We start from the raw sequence: 18,232 nt of genomic DNA, 5'->3' as shown, positions 1-18,232 counted from the left end.
CACGCAATATTCGGAGGAAAATGGGAAACGGGAGTGGCTTAATGAGGACGGAGTGTCTTAACACTAGGTTCCCAGGGTCCCTCTGCCTATTCTGATATGAGCGGAATACAGCTTGAAGCTGAAAACAATTAGTAGAGTATTTTAATGAAATTGGAACGACACATTGTGATTCTGTTACTAAAATTTTTAATATTATACCTATCGATTTTATAGCGCAATAAAATTCTTGACTTTGTAAATCAATGCACTCTAACGAGGCAATTACATATTTTTTTATTTATAACGTACAAATTTGCAATAAAAAATTATTTTACATATACCGAGATGGCAAAGAGACGGATTTGTTTTTTATTTTTATGTTTCTTTGATTTCTCAATGTGTGGCTACCAACCGGTAAAGTATTTAGAAGTGGTTTTTAAATAGAATTATAGACTTATATTAAACTGCATTTAAGAATTATGTAATTTTCTTAAAATGTTTATATTTAAGATATTTTCAATGTAGACAGAAAATCTATATAAAGGCCACGCTCTTCATTATGAGAGTGAGAATCGCTTAGAAAAACAATATAATAATCATTTATTTAAGAATTAATTAAAATTCTTCTAATTTTATGCTTCCTTCCTCTTATTTTAGTCCACTGTTATATGGGAGCAAGTTATAGAGATGAACCTTATTAACCCTGATAACAAGACAAATCGCGACGTTGAGTTTCAACACTCAACATGTAATATCCTGAAAATTGGGGGGAAATTGGTAAAACGTAGTGTTTTAGCACTGGGCTTCTTCTGCTTCCTCTTATAAGCGGGATGCGTAATCTTTCATAGAATATTTTATTATGAATTTACATCCTACCTGAAATACGCCAATATATATGAAACAATAAAGCTATAATTAATAAAACGAAAACTTTAGGAATCATTATATTATATTAAAATTATGTTTTTATATGTTGTAATATATTATACAAGTATTAAGACAATAGCAAAATAATTATAGACAGGAGAAGAAGTTCAACCGGGCAGCGTATTGTTACCAGCGACTCGGCGCGGTCGTTACCTAGCTAACATTGTGAGAAGACAGGCTGTCGTAAGTTATCCTAATATAATGTTTTTAATTTAGATATGATATAAATATTAATAACTAGCAGCCCGCGGCTTCGCCTGCGTGAGCTACAATATTATTAATTTCTGTCTCCATGAGTACCTACGTCCTATAAGTGACGTCCATGCAAAATTTGAGACTCCTAGCATTTGTAGTAACGTAGTTTCATACAAATTTTTAACCCCAAAAACAACCCCTTAGAAGTCGAATTTTGCAAATTCCCGTCTTAGCGAGCACCTACGTCCTATAAATAACTCCTATGCAAAATTTGAGATTCCTAGCACTTGTAGTTTCTGAGATTTCGTGATGAGTGAGTGAGTGACCTTTCGATTTTATATATATAGATTTCGCAATGCTGCTTATTGTGGGATATTACATAAACAATATTTTCTTTTGCGTGTTGCTGTATCTCACACAGCAGGCAGAGGGAAACTAGTGTTAAGACACTCTATTTCCCATTTTCTGCTAAGCTATGGAGGCATTGAATGTTGAGAGGCGGAACTTAAAGCCGCGCTTTGCCTCGACACCAGAGTGAACAAAATAGAAATACACCACGACTGACCTCATAATTACTTATTAATAATAGCATTTTTGTTGTCAGACTAATATACAATGGTGTAACATTTTTCTAGGATGGAACGGGTATAAAATTTAATAAGGACGCTGACAGGGTAAGCTTTATTATCGCAACTTCACTTATATGCAAAGTTTGAATTTCAAACTCTACTAAAAATATTAGATAATCGGCTTAGAGTATAAATCTACTATATTAAGGAAATTCTTAGGAACGGAAAACTAAGAGTATACGTATATTACAAGAAGATTTTTATAATTTCAAAAAATATTTTTATGAAATTTGTATGAAATAAAATAAGGTCGTTTTTTTTACACCTTCGAATGGCATAAAAATATAAAGTATATAACGACTTTAAACGAATAACCTATAAGCGTATAATATATTACTATGTAATTAAAAAAAAATAGATTAATATTATCGTTTTATATAAAATGAAAATGATAATAGATGAACGCAGAAGCCAAGAAAAAGGTAGATGTTTTATCAGAAGAACTCCTCCCATATATAATAGCAGAACAAGAGAGACGCACCACACTTTACAAAAGAATAATGACGGCTATACAAAATGGTGAAAAAGGCATCACAATCGCTGAAATAAGAAACAAACCACCTCTTATGATAAGAAAAGGTATTATTATAATAATAATAATAATAAAGCCTTTTATTTACCGTTGCCACAGTTACAAACTTAATGCTAATTGACATTTTAATTGTAGTTTACTTTCTAATATATTTATTTTATCTACAAGTTACTAACAATATTTAAGTATATGTTATAAGGAGATATTTTTTACTTATTCTAATTATATATTAGCGCTGATTAATTGTTTCTTTTACTAATTACTTTATAATACATACTCTACTACAGATCACACTAATTACTTGTTACTATTCATTTACTTAATTTTTTTTTTTTTGTTAACTTTTATTCTAATTTTATTTATAAATTATTTTATTTTCTTATTTAAAATTTTCTAAATTATTTATTATATATAACTAATTTAGTAATATACTATCAGGCAAGGTCCCCAGACTGGGTATAGGCCTCCTCCAAAGAAATCCACTTTTGTCTATGCAGTGCTGTTTGCTTACAATCGGTAACATTATTCTGTTGCTATATCTAATCTAAGTATAATAATCTAATATATAATAATCTAAGTCTTTTTATTTATTTATTTTTTCTTTTTACAGCTTTTTTATTCTTTGGAGGGTTTTGGTCGTACTCTTCCGCGGTGACCAGCCGAGTTGGAAGATCTTTTGTTTTAATTTTGTTTTGTTTTTTTTTTTTTTTTCCTTTTCTTATTAGTTTAACTATGGAGGAGTTGCTTGATTGCTATGCTTGTTTGTTTTATTATTATTCTTATTTGTAGGATTAATTACAAAATTTAGTTTTCCTTGTTTTATAACTCCTTCTGAAAGACTGTTTGATGTTTTAGCTGGTACATCCTTTTGTTGTATTTTGTTCTTTTTATTTATTTGTATATTTTTCTGTATATTGGTTGTAGTGGCATTTTCAGGTGAAGTAGGTAATTTACGCTTAGAATTATTTTTCCATACAATAAGTCGATCATATTTGATTACAGCTATGTTTCCTTTATCTCTTTCCAATTGTAGTTGTTGTTGTAATTCTCTTCTTTTTTCCAGTATCTGTTTTGGATAATCTTCTTTGATGTAATAATGCGTACCTTTTAACTCCCTCTTTTGTTTCATTATTTTTATTTTTGTTCCTAGGGTTGAGAGAGTAACTACTATCGGACGTGTTCTTTCATCTTTCTTTCCTATTCTTTTGACTTCTCGAATGTCGGCATAATTTAGTTTTACAGAGAGATATTGCTCCAACCAGTTGATTACGTTTCTTTCTAGGCTCTCGTATGTTTCTTCGTTGTTTTCTATACCGAAAATAACTAAATTATTTTTTCTTGCCTGTCTTTCTAAGGCTTGAATCTTTTTTTCTTGATTTTCCATTCTATCTTTCAGATTTTCGTAGTGTTTTTCTATTAATGAAAATTTCTCTTCAAACATTCTACTCATACTGAGAGTTACTTGTTCAGTAATATTTCTTCCCGTTTCTCTGATTTCTTGTTTTTGATCGTTCAATTCTATCGTAATTTTTTTAAGAGCGTTTAAGATTTCTTCCATGATTCTAAAGTGTAATTGTTTTGTCTTAATACAGGTAGTGGCCTCTGTTGTCGTCTTTTAGCAGATAACTTTAATATTTATTGTATTTTTTTTTTTTTTTATAAGCCCTGCCCTCTCGTGGTGAGTGGAAGAAGCACTGATTGATTTTCTTTAAAAGATCTATGTATTTACGCCTGTTATCCGCTAGATGGTATCTTTCGGTCGTGTCGCAGTTCCCTTTCGAAATGACTTGCTTTTTTTTTTTTTAATAATAAGCTCCTAGATTAATCGTTCTTACAATTTGTAGCAAAATGGAACAATAAATCTGTCCAAGAACTGCGTTCACTTCACAATCAATTGTTAGTGTCTAAGTTATGACAAACATAACCGTCAACCGTTACACTGTCACCGGTACTTTGTCACTGTTTTTGCACTTATATGTTCTTAATTGCCGACACTTTACACTTTTCACGTTCTTTTATAGTCCATGGATATATTCCAACACTATTTATTGCAATTTTTACGGTAATTAAATAAATAACCAAAATTATTCACAGAGCTGATGTTGACCGTGGCACAGCAGCGCCCCTCCGCATTATAATATGTATTATATATTATTATATACATAACAATGATATCGTTATCATGCGATCAATTAATTTATAACTAAGGTTTCTGGGTATTAAGATTATGAAAGTATCAAGTAAAGGAAAATTATAAACTATTACATAAAAACAATATGGATAAAAAAGGATATTTAATAATTCTTTTCTACCATCTTAGGTATGCTCTACCGTTGTCCTGCAAACAGAGCCCCCAAAGAGCCAGATGGTTCTGGCATGCTGATGTGCGAAGAAGAGATAGAGCCTACTCAAATTATGTATGACTCTTGCCTCAGTGCCGAGGACAAAGAACTCTATGTTGCTGAAAATAAATACTTCTTTTGCAATAGTAAGTAAAATAGATAAGACAGAAAAAACTAGCGACATGTTTTTTTCCTAAAACACTCCCTATCCTACAAAACATTTTATACTTAAATATTAAACTTTGTTTTTTTTTAAATATTTTTTAAGTACAGTCCGCGAGGCATACGCTGAGCTTCGCATTTGTGTAAGTGTGCATAGATAGCTTAGGTGTGACGACGGCCTTATAAGACGCATCAATTGTTTGGTTTAAACTGTTTAATAATGGTTTCTATCTACCATCTAATGCACATCCCTTATTTGGTGTAATTACACCTCTTTTACTGGTAGCAATGTAAAGGTTTAAATTTTAATATTTATAAGAAAGTAAAAGAGAAAAATAGCACGATTGTAAAAGAATGAAAAAGGAAACATTAAGAGGATGCAAGTCCGACGTAAAAGAATTTATGTATTTTTAGTTTTTTTTTTGTTGATGACTAATAGATTTTATTTTTAAAAATTTTTTTAGCTCTTCATTTGATGCTCACACAAATATAAAGCTTAGCTTACGCCTCGCGGACTATACTTTCGGTTTCAAATATGAATAATTTTCCAGAGTAGTTTAGTCTAGTACAATGTTGTAATTTAGTGTGCCTACGCATATAATTTACGCCTACAGTGTTATTTAAGCGATATTGCTGTTTCTGAATATATGAAAGTATAAATAATAATAGTGTTGGGATGTTTATATAAAACCTGTTTTAAATTAGTTTGCTGTAGGTACTTGTTAATATCTTTTCTTAGCAAAAACATCTGTAGAACATTTAATATATCTATACTGATATTACAAAAGAAAGAAGAAATGTTTAGTTAGACGCGCTAATAAATTATATTTAATGACGCTATGGCCAACATGAGCGAACATGAGAAACAACGAATTACAGACAAAATCTATTTTAATACAAACCTTACATAAAAGTACTGTATAATTATACTAACTCTAATAAATCCCATACTAACGTGTTAAACATGGATTTAATTTAAGGCTTACCGGTATTTGAACGTTGTTTTATAAATATTAATATTGTATTTTACAGGACATAAAATCGAAGGTCCTGACCTACCCCGGAACGGAACCACTGTCATTGGCTGTGCACCAATCGAGAGGACTTCTCTCAATTACACTACTAGTAAATGTGCTTTAGAAGACACTGATGATGTCGTGGTTCATTACCGATACTACCCTGATAGAGTATGAACACTTTAGAAATCTCAATTTTCGAAAAATATATTTTTTATTTATTCTCTTTCTTTTTCTTCTTCCTCCTAGCATTAATCCCGGGTATTGCCAGGGTCTGCCTTCTTACTCAACCTAATCCACTTTGCACGGTCTTTTGCGTAAACTTGTCTAATTTTATTCTATTTTTGCAGACTTATAAATTTGTGACAGAATTAGATCCGGACAGAGAAGTATGTGATCATTGGAATCCATGTCAAATCGGATATATTTACAGTCTGCCTTCACCAGATCAGGCTTTACTAGCTAATGAATTATGGCGTGAGTATATTATAAGGATTTTAAAAAATTTTATAAATTTTTCTGTCATCTTTATATGTATCATTCTCAAATCTTCTGTATAACCCAAAATAGGCAGAGAAATTTTAAATAACCATGGTCATAGCTCATATCCTATACAACATTTAATTATGAGTTTTAAAAATATAATTTTAAAAAATATTTTATAAAAAACATAAATTACGCCAATTTCTAATAAGCAAGAAAAAGTTGTATTTTTTGTACATAACTTTTTTTTATTTACAGGTAACTATGGTAATTTTTATATTTTCAATAATTAATACAATTTATTTTTTACTTCTACGTGGCAATAGGCAGTAACATTTAATAACTTCATGTTACAGCTGAACGTAAGTAATATATTTAAGCACAACTGTTACCGTTATGAGATATCGTTATAAAAAAATATCAAAAAGTATATTAATTTTAATTGTAAAATTAATAAGCATATATGTTACTTAACTTAGGGTCCCCTAGCGGGGTAGCATAGTCACTTCCCTGTCATCAGTTCTCCATTTTCTGCCAAATTCTGAAGGCTTGCGTATCGAGTAGTGTAGAGTACCTGGCTTTGTCTGGATACCAGAGCGAAAAAAAGAAAATACTAAACATTTTCTTCGAGTGGGAAATGAATCCACATCTTGTAGCATTTACAGTAACAGGCTTGCGCCTCTGTGCCACGACTGGCCTGGAAATTTATATGTAGGAGTGCGGAAATTAATCTTTTCTTTTAAAATATATACTATAAATACTTTAGGTAAATTAATTGAACAAAAATTACATATCCTACTATGTAATTTTGAATAATTTTGTGTAATTTTTGTACTATATAAATATGATATTAAGCTTCGGAGCCATGATTTTTAATATTTTATATGATTTTTTGTAGGCAATGATGGTAAGTAAATTTTGCTTACATTTTTTAATTGTAAAATATACGTTTGAATTAATTCATTTTGACGTATTTTCGTAGAATACGAACGTAAGTAATAATTGTAATAGTTGTACAATATTCCATTATTTATTAAACTGTTTATAGTTTTTTTTATTAATATGATAATTGTTTTTTTATGATTTCTCTTATTTTAGGAGATGGTATGTTAATTTTTATATTTATGTAAATTTTTTAATTTAAAATTATACTTTGAAAATTATATTATTATTCATAAACGTTTATGGTTTTAGAAATTGTACCACGTAAGTATTTTTTTGTTACGAATGAAAGTTTTTTTAAAATATTTTATCTTTTTTTTGTGTAAATATAGATAAGAAAAAGATAACAATAGAGATTTAGTTTTAATTATTATTAGAGTTAAATTTTGGATTTTATTACATATTTACTTTAGAAATTCAAGTCGCACTAACTAACAAACTGTATTTTTATATTTGAAGCGATACCTGGTAAGTTATTATATTAAGGGGTTATAAGGTCAGTGTATTTAAACAAATATATAGTAACCTACAAAAGTGCTTGTAAGGTCAATCATGACGCAAGGTCCCAGGTGTGGTATTGTAAACGTAATAGGTTGTGAGTTCGATTCCCACTCTATGAAATGAAATATTCAATATTTTAGTCTCCTTCTTTCCTTGTTGAGTTCCTTCCCTTATAGCGTGAGCAAAAAAAAAGAAAATACTTATAAAAATAAATGATAAATATACTTTTAAGAATTTTCTAAGTATTAGTTATACCTTTCCAAGAGAAAACTCCAAGAAAATCTTGTTCGAAATATTACTCGTTTACTATATACTTTCATAGAACGTACGTTCTCGCGAGAATTGCTGGCACTAGTACAAAGAATATTTAAAAAAAAAAATCAACTTCCTACTGAATTCCACTTTCTACTGAATTCATTGAGCGTTGAGTGGCGGAACTGAACGCTGCGCTTTGCCTCGACACCAGAGCGAAGGAAGAATATGTAATAACATTTTTAAACTTCTAATAAAATTAAATTAATCAATATATAATTTCCATTTTAAGTTGACAGCCACATCGAATATGTTCCTCAAACTGCTAAAAACTATACAAGTAGCACAAGAAGAGTTGTTATACCCGAGGGTTATAAATTTGACTCAATTCAATTTCATCATATCGAATCTCATGTAAGATTTGCTCAAAATTTTATTCAAATATATTATTATTAATATTATGTAAGTTTTCAAATTATTAACAAATGTTATATGTTTTTAGGAGAAAACTATCAAAGGTACCGATTGGGTAAGTTTATACCGAATATTATATATGGTGGAGATTCTCAGAATATAATAAAAAAAATCAATTAAACTTAAAATATCGTTATAATTACAGTTAAAAATAATTTTCTCGTTGAAAGTTTTATCTTACTGAGATAAAATAAAATTACTTTCGTTAAAAAAATTGAATGCAAATAATACTTTTACGGAAACGACACTGCCGCTAAATTGGAATAATTTAGTTTTAGGAATCAAATTAAGATTATTTTTATGCCTTTTCCATGAAATTGAGAAACTGTAATCGAATGATATAATTATATATGTAGTATATGATATTAATGTAAATTTGTAACGCTACAAAAAAAATACGTTATTTTGTACTGTTACTTTTAATAGTTAAAAATTATAATTAACTATCGGCCCGCCCGCGGCTTCGCCTGCGAGAACAACGTTATTATTAATTTCTGTCTCCATGAGTACCTACGTCCTAAAAAGTACCACTGTGCAATATTTGAGACTCCTAGCATTTATAGTAACGAAGTTTCATACAAATTTTCCACCCCAAAAACAACCCCTTAGGAGTCGAATATGGCAAATTCCCGTCTTAGCGGGCATCTACGTCCTATAAATAACTCCTATGCAAAATTTCAGATTCCTAGCACATCGAGATTTCGTGATGAATGTGACCTTTCGATTTTATATATAGAGATTTATTAATAGTGGTCTATTAAACTGTTTATTCCAGACACCTTTGCAAGCTGAATTTTTTACAACGAAAATCAGTACTAATGGCAGGTTTCTGAAGGTCACCTACCATTTTCCTACCTGGGCGAAAAAACATTACGGTGCTTATCGAGTGAAAGCTACAAAGAAAGACGGATCGAATACAACATGGATTGATGAATTATATTTATGTTAGTATAATTCAAAAATATTTCAATGTAAAAAACTAGAAACTGAATATAAATATTTTTTTAGATTTTTTCAATAAATGTTTTCATTTTTTTAACATTTTTAAACTGTTATTCTACACTTAGAAAAGTTTTGATTTACATTTTTTATTACTTTTTTATGTTTTTTTATAAAAAAGTATATTTATTTATTCAATCTGGTATATATCAGATACAATGGGTTTGTGTCAATTAATATTAGTAATATACAAGGGGGTCATATTGACATCTATACTTATAACAACAAATAAATTAATATTTTACATTTTCCCAAGTCGTGGTCCTGGTTCCTCTAAGTAGAAAAGTACTAATAATAAAATATGAATTTATATTATACCACTAAAAAATTAAAAATATATTCCTCATAGATCCATCATCTGCTAGAATGGCAGGTCGGACTTTGGAGATTCTCCAGGGTCAGAGGCCCAACAGTACAGAGATTCCATATCGATGTGACTATTGTCGCTTACTCGGTATCATGGTGCGACCGGCTGATGGAAACATTTATAACCTGGATACCTCGAAATACAGAATTAGGGAATATACTGATAGGTGTGTGTTTAGTACTAAATACTTACAATACTAATGTTCCTATAACTGTCTTAGGTTTACGCTTTATCCCGAAAATAGCAGTGTGGACAGATATGACCTAATATCAAGACATTTCGCTGTCCACCATATCTGGTGAAATTCAAGTCTACCGACACTTCGTAATGGTGAAACTGGTTGAGGAAGTCTTTTTTTGTATCAGGCACTCGGCAATACACTAACATATAAATCTAATATCATCATCTTTTGAGAAATCGGGAATCTCTTCTGTTGGGATTCTTATGTTAATTTTAAAGATTTTTACTTTTTTGTTTTTTGAAATTAGTAGAAAAATATTTGTTTTTAAATATTATTTATTGTACATTTCATTTAATTGTGTTATATGTCCCTTTTTCAGGCAAGGAAGACGGTGAGTACATTGTATATATATAAATAATAATAAATTATATTATAGAAAGAAAAAAAGTCAGTTAAATATTATTTCATGCTATATCAATAGTACAACAAATAAACATTTTTTTTTTCAATGTTTTAAGACAACAATTAATAGAAATAGATGTAGAAGGAAACACTCATCTTGATTTTGGTGATTACTTTGCAATTCTACAAAACAAAGATGGTGGAGAAGAACGTTTAAGAGTTTTAACTGTGATATGTAAGTGCATAAATAACTTATCATTTATTAATATAAATTCTTAACATATAGAGAAGCTATATATTTATAGATTTTATACTTTTAGATTTTTTTACACTCGGTCCAAGAGCTAGTCTCAATTTATGGATCGTAGATTGAACGGAGTGTCTTAATATTTGGTTTTAAAAGAAAGAAATTTGGGGGAGAAAAGAATTAGAAAAGAATTAGAAATTTGGGGGAGAAATTATGATAAGTAAATTCACTAGATCTGACCGGGAAAGAAATAAAAGTTATAAAATCGCATTCTATTCTTTATTTACTTTGATACTGAACTTATCTATCTCTATATAGTTACAGTAGTATACTACTACAATGCACCATAGAAGTACTTTATTCTATATTTTAATTGTTTTCGTCTTTTCAGCTCCAGGTAAGACAAAATGTATTGTTAAATATAAAATATAATGATAAAACATGTAAATTTATAATTTCATGTACGATTTTATTCGTTTACAGAAAAAGGTAAATTTTTATTAATTTATTTACTTGCAAATATTATAGAAATGCTTTTGAAATTTTATAGAAATTACAGTATACGAGTACAAGCGAAATAAATTAATTTTTGTGTTATATTACAGATGCTAGTAAGTAATTATTAGAAATAATAAAAATGAATCCCTTTTTCTTTACAGCTTCTAAGCCACAAAAAAAAATTAACAATAAAAATAGGCAGAAAATAAAAAACTATGTCAGTTTAATCTGTCTACACAATAATATGATTTGAAGGTATCATAATAAAAACAATATTTCATACACCATTCGTTAAAAAAAAATTATAAAAATGTAATTTATATCCACAGCGAACGGTATGTTATTATTTTTCTTTTATATTTGGTTAATTACTGGTTTTATTTTACCATATTTCTTATTTCTTTTCTGATCTTTAATTATTAATTTACAAAAGTTATTAATGTTAATTAATTTGCAGCAATAAAAACTACTCGCCTTACAATTTCTAACGAAGTTGGCAAGCATTTTGAACAAAATCTCAATTATGACTGCGATGACTGCGTCATTACGGACGTGCTCTGTAACGGGGAGAGTTTGCTCACTAGTGGCAGAGTATCTATTATACCTATGGCTAAAACGATCAATTTTAATTTTCCTAGGTATTTTTTTTCTTTTTATGAAGTATAATATTAAGTTCTACGAATTTTTTTATTTCATTGTTTAATTTTAGTTAATTTAATGTATATGAGCAGTACCCTCTTAACGTTGATATATGTGAATATGTCCATACTAAGCTAGGCTATTTTTAGGGTTCTGTACCTAAGACTGAACCCTTATAAGACGACTTTGTTGTCCCCCCTCTATCAAGACTTATCTCGAGATAGCGTAGAGGTATCAAGCTGAAATTAATATCAAATATTCGGGTCTATAGATCTTTCAAGCACAGAAAGAATAACGAATGGACGCAAAGTGGTCCTATAAGAGTCTCATATTTACATTTAGGTTAAGGAACCTGAAAAAAGTACAAATAAATTAAAACAAAAATATAAAACGTTTTTACAGATTTGAAGACAATTTATCCTGTGTATATATGGGGTATTTCAATAAAAGTGGAACGTTATTTAGTAAAATTATAGCAGTTATTGACAGTGAGTTGAAAATATTGTTTAAAATAACTTTTTATAATTTTCAAATATATTCTTATATTTTATTATATGGTTTTTTATTTCTCCGTTTCAGACAATTGTAAGTGCTGGTACCTTTTTTTAAAGTTTTTTTTAAATAAGCATATTGTTATAAATATGTATGTCTTATTATTTTTTTATTTTATTTTAGCGCCTGGTAAATATAGTTTATTTAATTAAGTATAAATTTTATATATTTGGAAAAATACATTTTACTAAAAATATATCATATTTAGGAGTCACAATAAGAAATATGGATATTAAAGACGCTCCCAAGGAGGGCGAGCCGTTTGAACATGAAATTCAGTATGCATGTGAAACTTGTTCTGTAGAAAAAGTAAGCTTTTTATAAAACTATATTTATATATGCTAATTAAATATACTATGTTAAAATTACATAAAATAACGGAATAAGATATGAAATTGCTTCTAAAAGATAAAAATGTACCCTATAGAATTATTAATAATTTAAATTATTATAGACAAATGTCCATATGCTAAAAGCCTATAGATTATTTTTTTAGTATCTTACATGCATTATCAAATAGTCTTCAAATTATATTTTACAAGTATAAAAATATGTACTGATTTTTGGTATTATTATCATACTTCTTAAAAAGAGGCCTAGGTTCAAATCCAGTCATTTTATTTTTTTTTACGTTTCTTAAAATAGATATTTATCTGAACCTAACTTAAAAGTTCCTAATCTATAATATTAAATAAAAATATTTTTAAAATGTAGGTCTACGTGAATGGAGTACCATTAGAGACGTCGTATAGAAGAAGTAGTGTTGGGCCAATAGCGTTTTACGTCGTAAGTTATTTACGAATATAATATGATTACGTTATTTGCGAAAGTTATTTCCTTAAGGTACAGTAGGGATGATTCCGAGTATGCTTGGAGTTGTTAGTTTTAACAGGGGAAGATGAAAGGAACACCAAAAGTGGCGTTAATTTCAATTTAATTTTTCATTTCATATCAATATTAAAAATATATATTTGTTTAATTCATCCTTAATTTCCCTATTCTCACAAAAAGATATTATAGTAAAATGTTAAAATGAAAAAAACTGTATAATTAAAACAAATATTCGTATTATATACCTACATCTCATATATAACAATAACTTACGTTCAAAAGCTATATAATTATACTTTTGTAACAGATTCTATAGTTAATCTTTAAAGATTATTAATAAATAGTCTAAATTATTATTATCTAGACTATATAGAGATATATTTTACATAAAAATTACAGGTAACCCCATCTTCTATTCTAATCCGCATAACAGAATACATGCCGATATTTGAAGGGGTTTACCAAGCTGTTTTTACTACTGATGGCGAAACGATAACAAAAACTATTTTAGAAATACGGCAAGTATATTTCTGTTTTTATGTTGACTTCCTTAATAAATGAATCTGAATATTCAATTTCATACAGTAAATTCATTTTTTTTTAAATTTTATTTCATAAGAAGTAAACATAAGGATTTTCATTTTGTCTTTGCTCTTTAGGGAGAAGTCTAACGAAGTCGCACCAGATGATAGTAAAACAACTCCAGGTAGTGTATTTGTTAGAATAATATGAAATAATTCGTGTTCATATCTTTTGTATTATTAATTGGAGGTTTTATTGTTATTTCATCCAAGACGGCTCGTCATCATCATCAGCAGCACCGATTTCATCAATAGGCACAGATGATGGTATATAATATTTTTCACACTAAATATATTGCTTGTACAATACTTTTATGCGATATTTCAATTTTTATTCAAACGTATTTTTCGCAGAATTTCCCATTTTCCCATTTTTCGCAGAATTTTGGAGGCATTGAGTGTTGAGTTTCGAAATTCAACGCCACGGTTTGCCTCGATAACAGAGCGAAGAAAGGAAAATATTAAATATTTAATTTCCTCGATTGGGAATCGAACCCACGACCTGTCGCGTTTAATTTATGTCCCTGTATCACAACTGGCCTTGTTAATAATACATTTGTTATTTAGTTAAAATAATATTTTATTATATGATTTGATTTTATAAAGTAATATGAGTTTATACTGCAGGTACACTAATTTCAACAACCGTCGCAGAAGAAACTGCCAGTTCAGCTCCACCTGAGAGCAAAGTATAGGGAAGTTACTTTAAAGGAATAAAATATATGAGATATTGTATGTAAGCTTTTATTATCATGAGAAATGACCATATATACGTACAATTACATTCAGATCATATTGTTAATTAATATTTAACTATTATTAAATAGCCGTTTATTAAATATGTTTAAATTTTTACTTCTTCGCGTTCGTATCAAGGAAAAACGCAGCATTGAAAATGGAGAACGGAGTGTTAGCCCTCTACCAATTCTGCTGTGTACAGAATACAACGTAAAGCTGAAAAAAGAATGTAAATTTGCGTTTGATTATATTTGTTTAATATTTCATTATTTAATTTCATATTTCATTATTTAATTTCATATTTCATTATTTAAATTAATGATTCATTAAAATATTTTTATTTTAACTCATGACAATCACTCAATCAAAGGATAAAATATGTATGACATTGACATTAATTATTTATTAGCTAAATAATTTATTAGGCTATTTATAATCTATAAAAAGAAAAAGGATGTTTTCAGCAAATGTATTTTTTTATTCTTGCATTGTAAATTCGAAATACGTGTCTGATATTTTGAGTCTTGCGCAAGTATAAGAAATCGAAACATAATTAATTTATTCTAAATATTACTAATCGAAAGTAGTTGGGGCTCGTATGAAAAAATTTTGGGTATAAAAAAGTCGTGAAGTTTTTAATCTACAACAGATATCCTCCTGCACGCATCGAAGAGTGCCGTAAGCTTCAAAGATGCAGTGGTCTGTAAGTATCTATTAAATGAAGTTAGTAGTAGATATATTTGAAATATATTATTTTACATAATTCTCAGCGAAAATATTTATTTCATTCATAAATATAAGTAAACATATACTATATTTACACATGCCATGATAAACAAATATTTAATTTCAAATTTATTTTTTTGCAGATATATTTGATTTTAGCTTTAGTGGCTTTTGGTGCAGCAAAGCAATTAAATTTTGGACCTAAAGTTTCAAAAGAAGCATCCCAGTCTTCCGATTCATTTAAAAGCCCAGATAAAAGATATGCTACAAAAGAAATAATTATATATCTTACTCCAAGTGAAATGAAAGCTTTGCAAGCTGCGAAAAGTTCAGAAAGTAAGGAATCATCAGTCGAAAATAACAAAGAAGAGCAACAATTATCTCTTCAAGATTACAACGAAGAACAACAACAAAATGCTTGGTCACAGTATTTCAAAGCAGTACAAGCTGAGGAACCTAAGCAAGAGTGGCAAAATGCATATTATTCCAAAGATAAACCTGTTTTTGAAAATCAAGCTGACAATGTAGATGCATACAATTTTAACTTTGAGCAAAATTCAAAAGAACAACAACAAAATATTGATAAAAATCAAGAAGAACGAGAACGTCAAGAATCTGAGTGGATCTCAGTCAATAGTGCTGCAGCTAAAAAACAAGAAGAAGCACTTTTACATGACCAACTTCAACAGCACTGGAACCGAATTTTAAATCACAACCGTGCTCAATTAAGAGGTTTGTCTGCAATTAATAAAGAACAAATAAATTCTGAATCCTCTGATGATGATGAAAAACCAGCCAGACCAGAAAATTGGCCGCCCGCTCCCAAAAATCAAGAAGATATGAAATCTGATTTAGAAAAACAAATTGAGCTTATTTTAAAGGAAGCATCCGATTTTGAAAAACAGAGCAATAGGGACCAGGCTGGTCGTTTCCACCAAATACCACCAATAGTGATTCATAAAGAAGTGAGAGTTACCAAGCACCACCCAGTTCCTGTAGTCGAAAAAGTAAAAGTGCCAGTGCCTCGGCCAATTCTTGTACCAGTACCTGAACCTTATGAAGTTAAGGTTCCGCATCCGTACCCTGTGCCATTTGAAGTTATCAAGCATATTCCTGTGCCAGTTATTAGAAACATGTAAAATTTAAATAATTTGTTTAACTCATGTTTAAATCACTCAAAAGGCTGAAATATCTGTTCATAGTTATCAAATATTAGTAGTAAGTGTTGTTGAGTAGAAATTTTTAAATGTTTTGTGTTAATATAAAATTTTTACTCATTTAAATAAATTGATCTTTAAATTAAACTGAAGTATTTTATTGCTCTAATAATATCTATTTTTCTTTAATTAAGAGTATTATCACATATAGAATATTTTTTATTTCTTTAATCGGTATCGGTTCTATAATCGGTTTGTTCTTGTAAAATTTTGTTGTTTTCATAGTTCTGTACGTTTTATAATTGAAAAAAAAAAAATCTTTATAGGATTTCATCTTACGATCGCGTGAAGGTATCAAGCTCAAATTAAAATATTTAAGTCTACGGTGCATCGTTGTTGCTATATTTTGTATGTGATTCACCTCATAATCAAAACCTATAGGGCACTACCCGTAGACCTACAGTTATAAAATATTGGCGCGAAGCGCAAACTTATAATACAAAACAAGAAACGTATTTCAGGAAAAAACAAAAATTATAAGTATATTTCTAGTTCATTTCATACAAGTTTAAGTTTATTAATTTTATTGACTGCGTCATAAAAACCTATAGAATATAGAATATTTCCCGTAGATCTACATTTATGAAGCTTGGCAATTACAACATGCAGTACAAAAAAGGGAAAACTATATTAAAAATAAAAACGATTACAAACTTATAATTGTAGCTAATTTCATATAATTAGAGTGTATCCGCTCGCAAACTTGATTTGTCAACTTTTGTAAGTTGTACATCCCGTTAACCTCCAGTCCAGAAATTGGTACGGATTCCTGGATGATTTTTCATTTATGAATCAGTTTGACAAAAGTTAGAGGAATCGCTGAAGGCAGCCAGATTATCGTTACGTTGAATTTGAAACCTGAAAATTCGTATGATCAACACCGGTAAGTACTATTAGGAAATATGGAATTCCATATCATTAGTAAAAAAGGTGCAAAAAATAATACCCAACTTTTGTTAAATTATTAAGCTCATTTTTTATATATTCTTAGGAATAATAATAGAAATGACATTGTCCATTGCCAGGCACCAAATTCCTGATAAACTATACTCAGATAAGTTCCTATAAATATAATATAGCAAAGTTACTACCAGAAGCATTTTTTAATATTGATTAAGTGTGGTTGCGGGGTGTCCCTAAGAGAAACCCCGGGACATCCTGCAGAAGACGGCGGCCCGCAATACGCGGGTCTTCCACCGAAGCATCGTTGTAGTAGATGTAGATCTTACAGTGTCTCATATAGGTGGAGAGGATTTCCGCTGGGTTTTAGTGGGTACGATCGGATTCTCCGGTGAGTCCCACAGTATTGCCCAAATGTAAGGTACAATTTACCTTCCGCTGAGGCGGTCTGCGTAATTGTGATAAAAAAAGGTTAACATAATTTAAAATCAGCAATAACGTGAACGTCGACGACGACGCGACGTTTAAAAAAGAGAAGCAATTTCTTCAAGAACAACTTCAACACAAGGAATCATAATTCTGTTCAATTTAAAAGGTTTTATAACTAAAGGGGAGAAGAACAGTATATTACTCAAATTAATAGAATAAGAAATAAAACCGCAAGCTACTTTCAAAAAGTAAATTTGAATTTATATTAACGCAATAAGAAAAAAATCTATGGCTTAAATAATAAATTATTCAACTAAGTTTAAAAAACCATTCTTTATCTCAGTAGAAATAAATTAGATGTAATTATGATAATGTGTTAACCAGTATTTATAAAAAAAAAACTATTATATTAACGAAAGTGGTCAAATTGGCATGATACAAGTATTGAAACTGCTATTATTTAAAACCGATTGGATGGGTAGATATTTTAG

General features: G+C 29.3%; 2 protein-coding genes across 2 annotated transcripts; both read left to right on the top strand.

Annotated features, from left to right (window-relative positions):
* The first annotated feature begins 324 nt into the window (after window positions 1-324).
* Window positions 325-14,426, top strand: LOC146530960 (uncharacterized). Its single transcript, XM_085199529.1, has 24 exons — window positions 325-393; window positions 1,000-1,089; window positions 1,737-1,775; window positions 2,129-2,309; window positions 4,583-4,750; window positions 5,799-5,953; window positions 6,133-6,263; window positions 6,667-6,671; window positions 8,253-8,374; window positions 8,463-8,489; window positions 9,210-9,378; window positions 9,783-9,966; window positions 10,361-10,372; window positions 10,500-10,618; window positions 11,022-11,027; window positions 11,114-11,119; window positions 11,236-11,241; window positions 11,586-11,766; window positions 12,170-12,255; window positions 12,504-12,628; window positions 13,034-13,105; window positions 13,550-13,668; window positions 13,810-13,856; window positions 14,359-14,426. The coding sequence occupies exons 1-24, from the start codon at window positions 325-327 to the stop codon at window positions 14,424-14,426; spliced, it is 2,187 nt and encodes a 728-aa protein (XP_085055655.1).
* Window positions 14,427-15,160: 734 nt separating this feature from the next.
* LOC146530959 (uncharacterized) lies at window positions 15,161-16,334 on the top strand. The gene is made up of 2 exons (XM_085199528.1): window positions 15,161-15,172; window positions 15,339-16,334. The coding sequence occupies exons 1-2, from the start codon at window positions 15,161-15,163 to the stop codon at window positions 16,332-16,334; spliced, it is 1,008 nt and encodes a 335-aa protein (XP_085055654.1).
* The last annotated feature ends 1,898 nt before the right edge of the window (window positions 16,335-18,232 follow it).

Source organism: Heliconius melpomene, chromosome 16 (genome assembly GCF_056956725.1).
Source record: "Heliconius melpomene rosina isolate 202511_hmr_F chromosome 16, ASM5695672v1, whole genome shotgun sequence".
NCBI lineage: Eukaryota > Metazoa > Arthropoda > Insecta > Lepidoptera > Nymphalidae > Heliconius > Heliconius melpomene.
Note: the sequence above shows the minus strand (reverse complement) of the source record. Positions and strands in the feature narration are given on the sequence as shown.

Coding starts and splice junctions, on each gene's coding strand:
- LOC146530960 (XM_085199529.1), top strand. CDS start 325: ATGGCAAAGAGACGGATTTGTTTTTTATTTTTATGTTTCTTTGATTTC. Junction 8,490..9,209: donor CTATCAAAGGTACCGATTGG/GTAAGTTTATAC, acceptor TGTTTATTCCAG/ACACCTTTGCAAGCTGAATT. Junction 13,857..14,358: donor TGATAGTAAAACAACTCCAG/GTAGTGTATTTG, acceptor TTTATACTGCAG/GTACACTAATTTCAACAACC.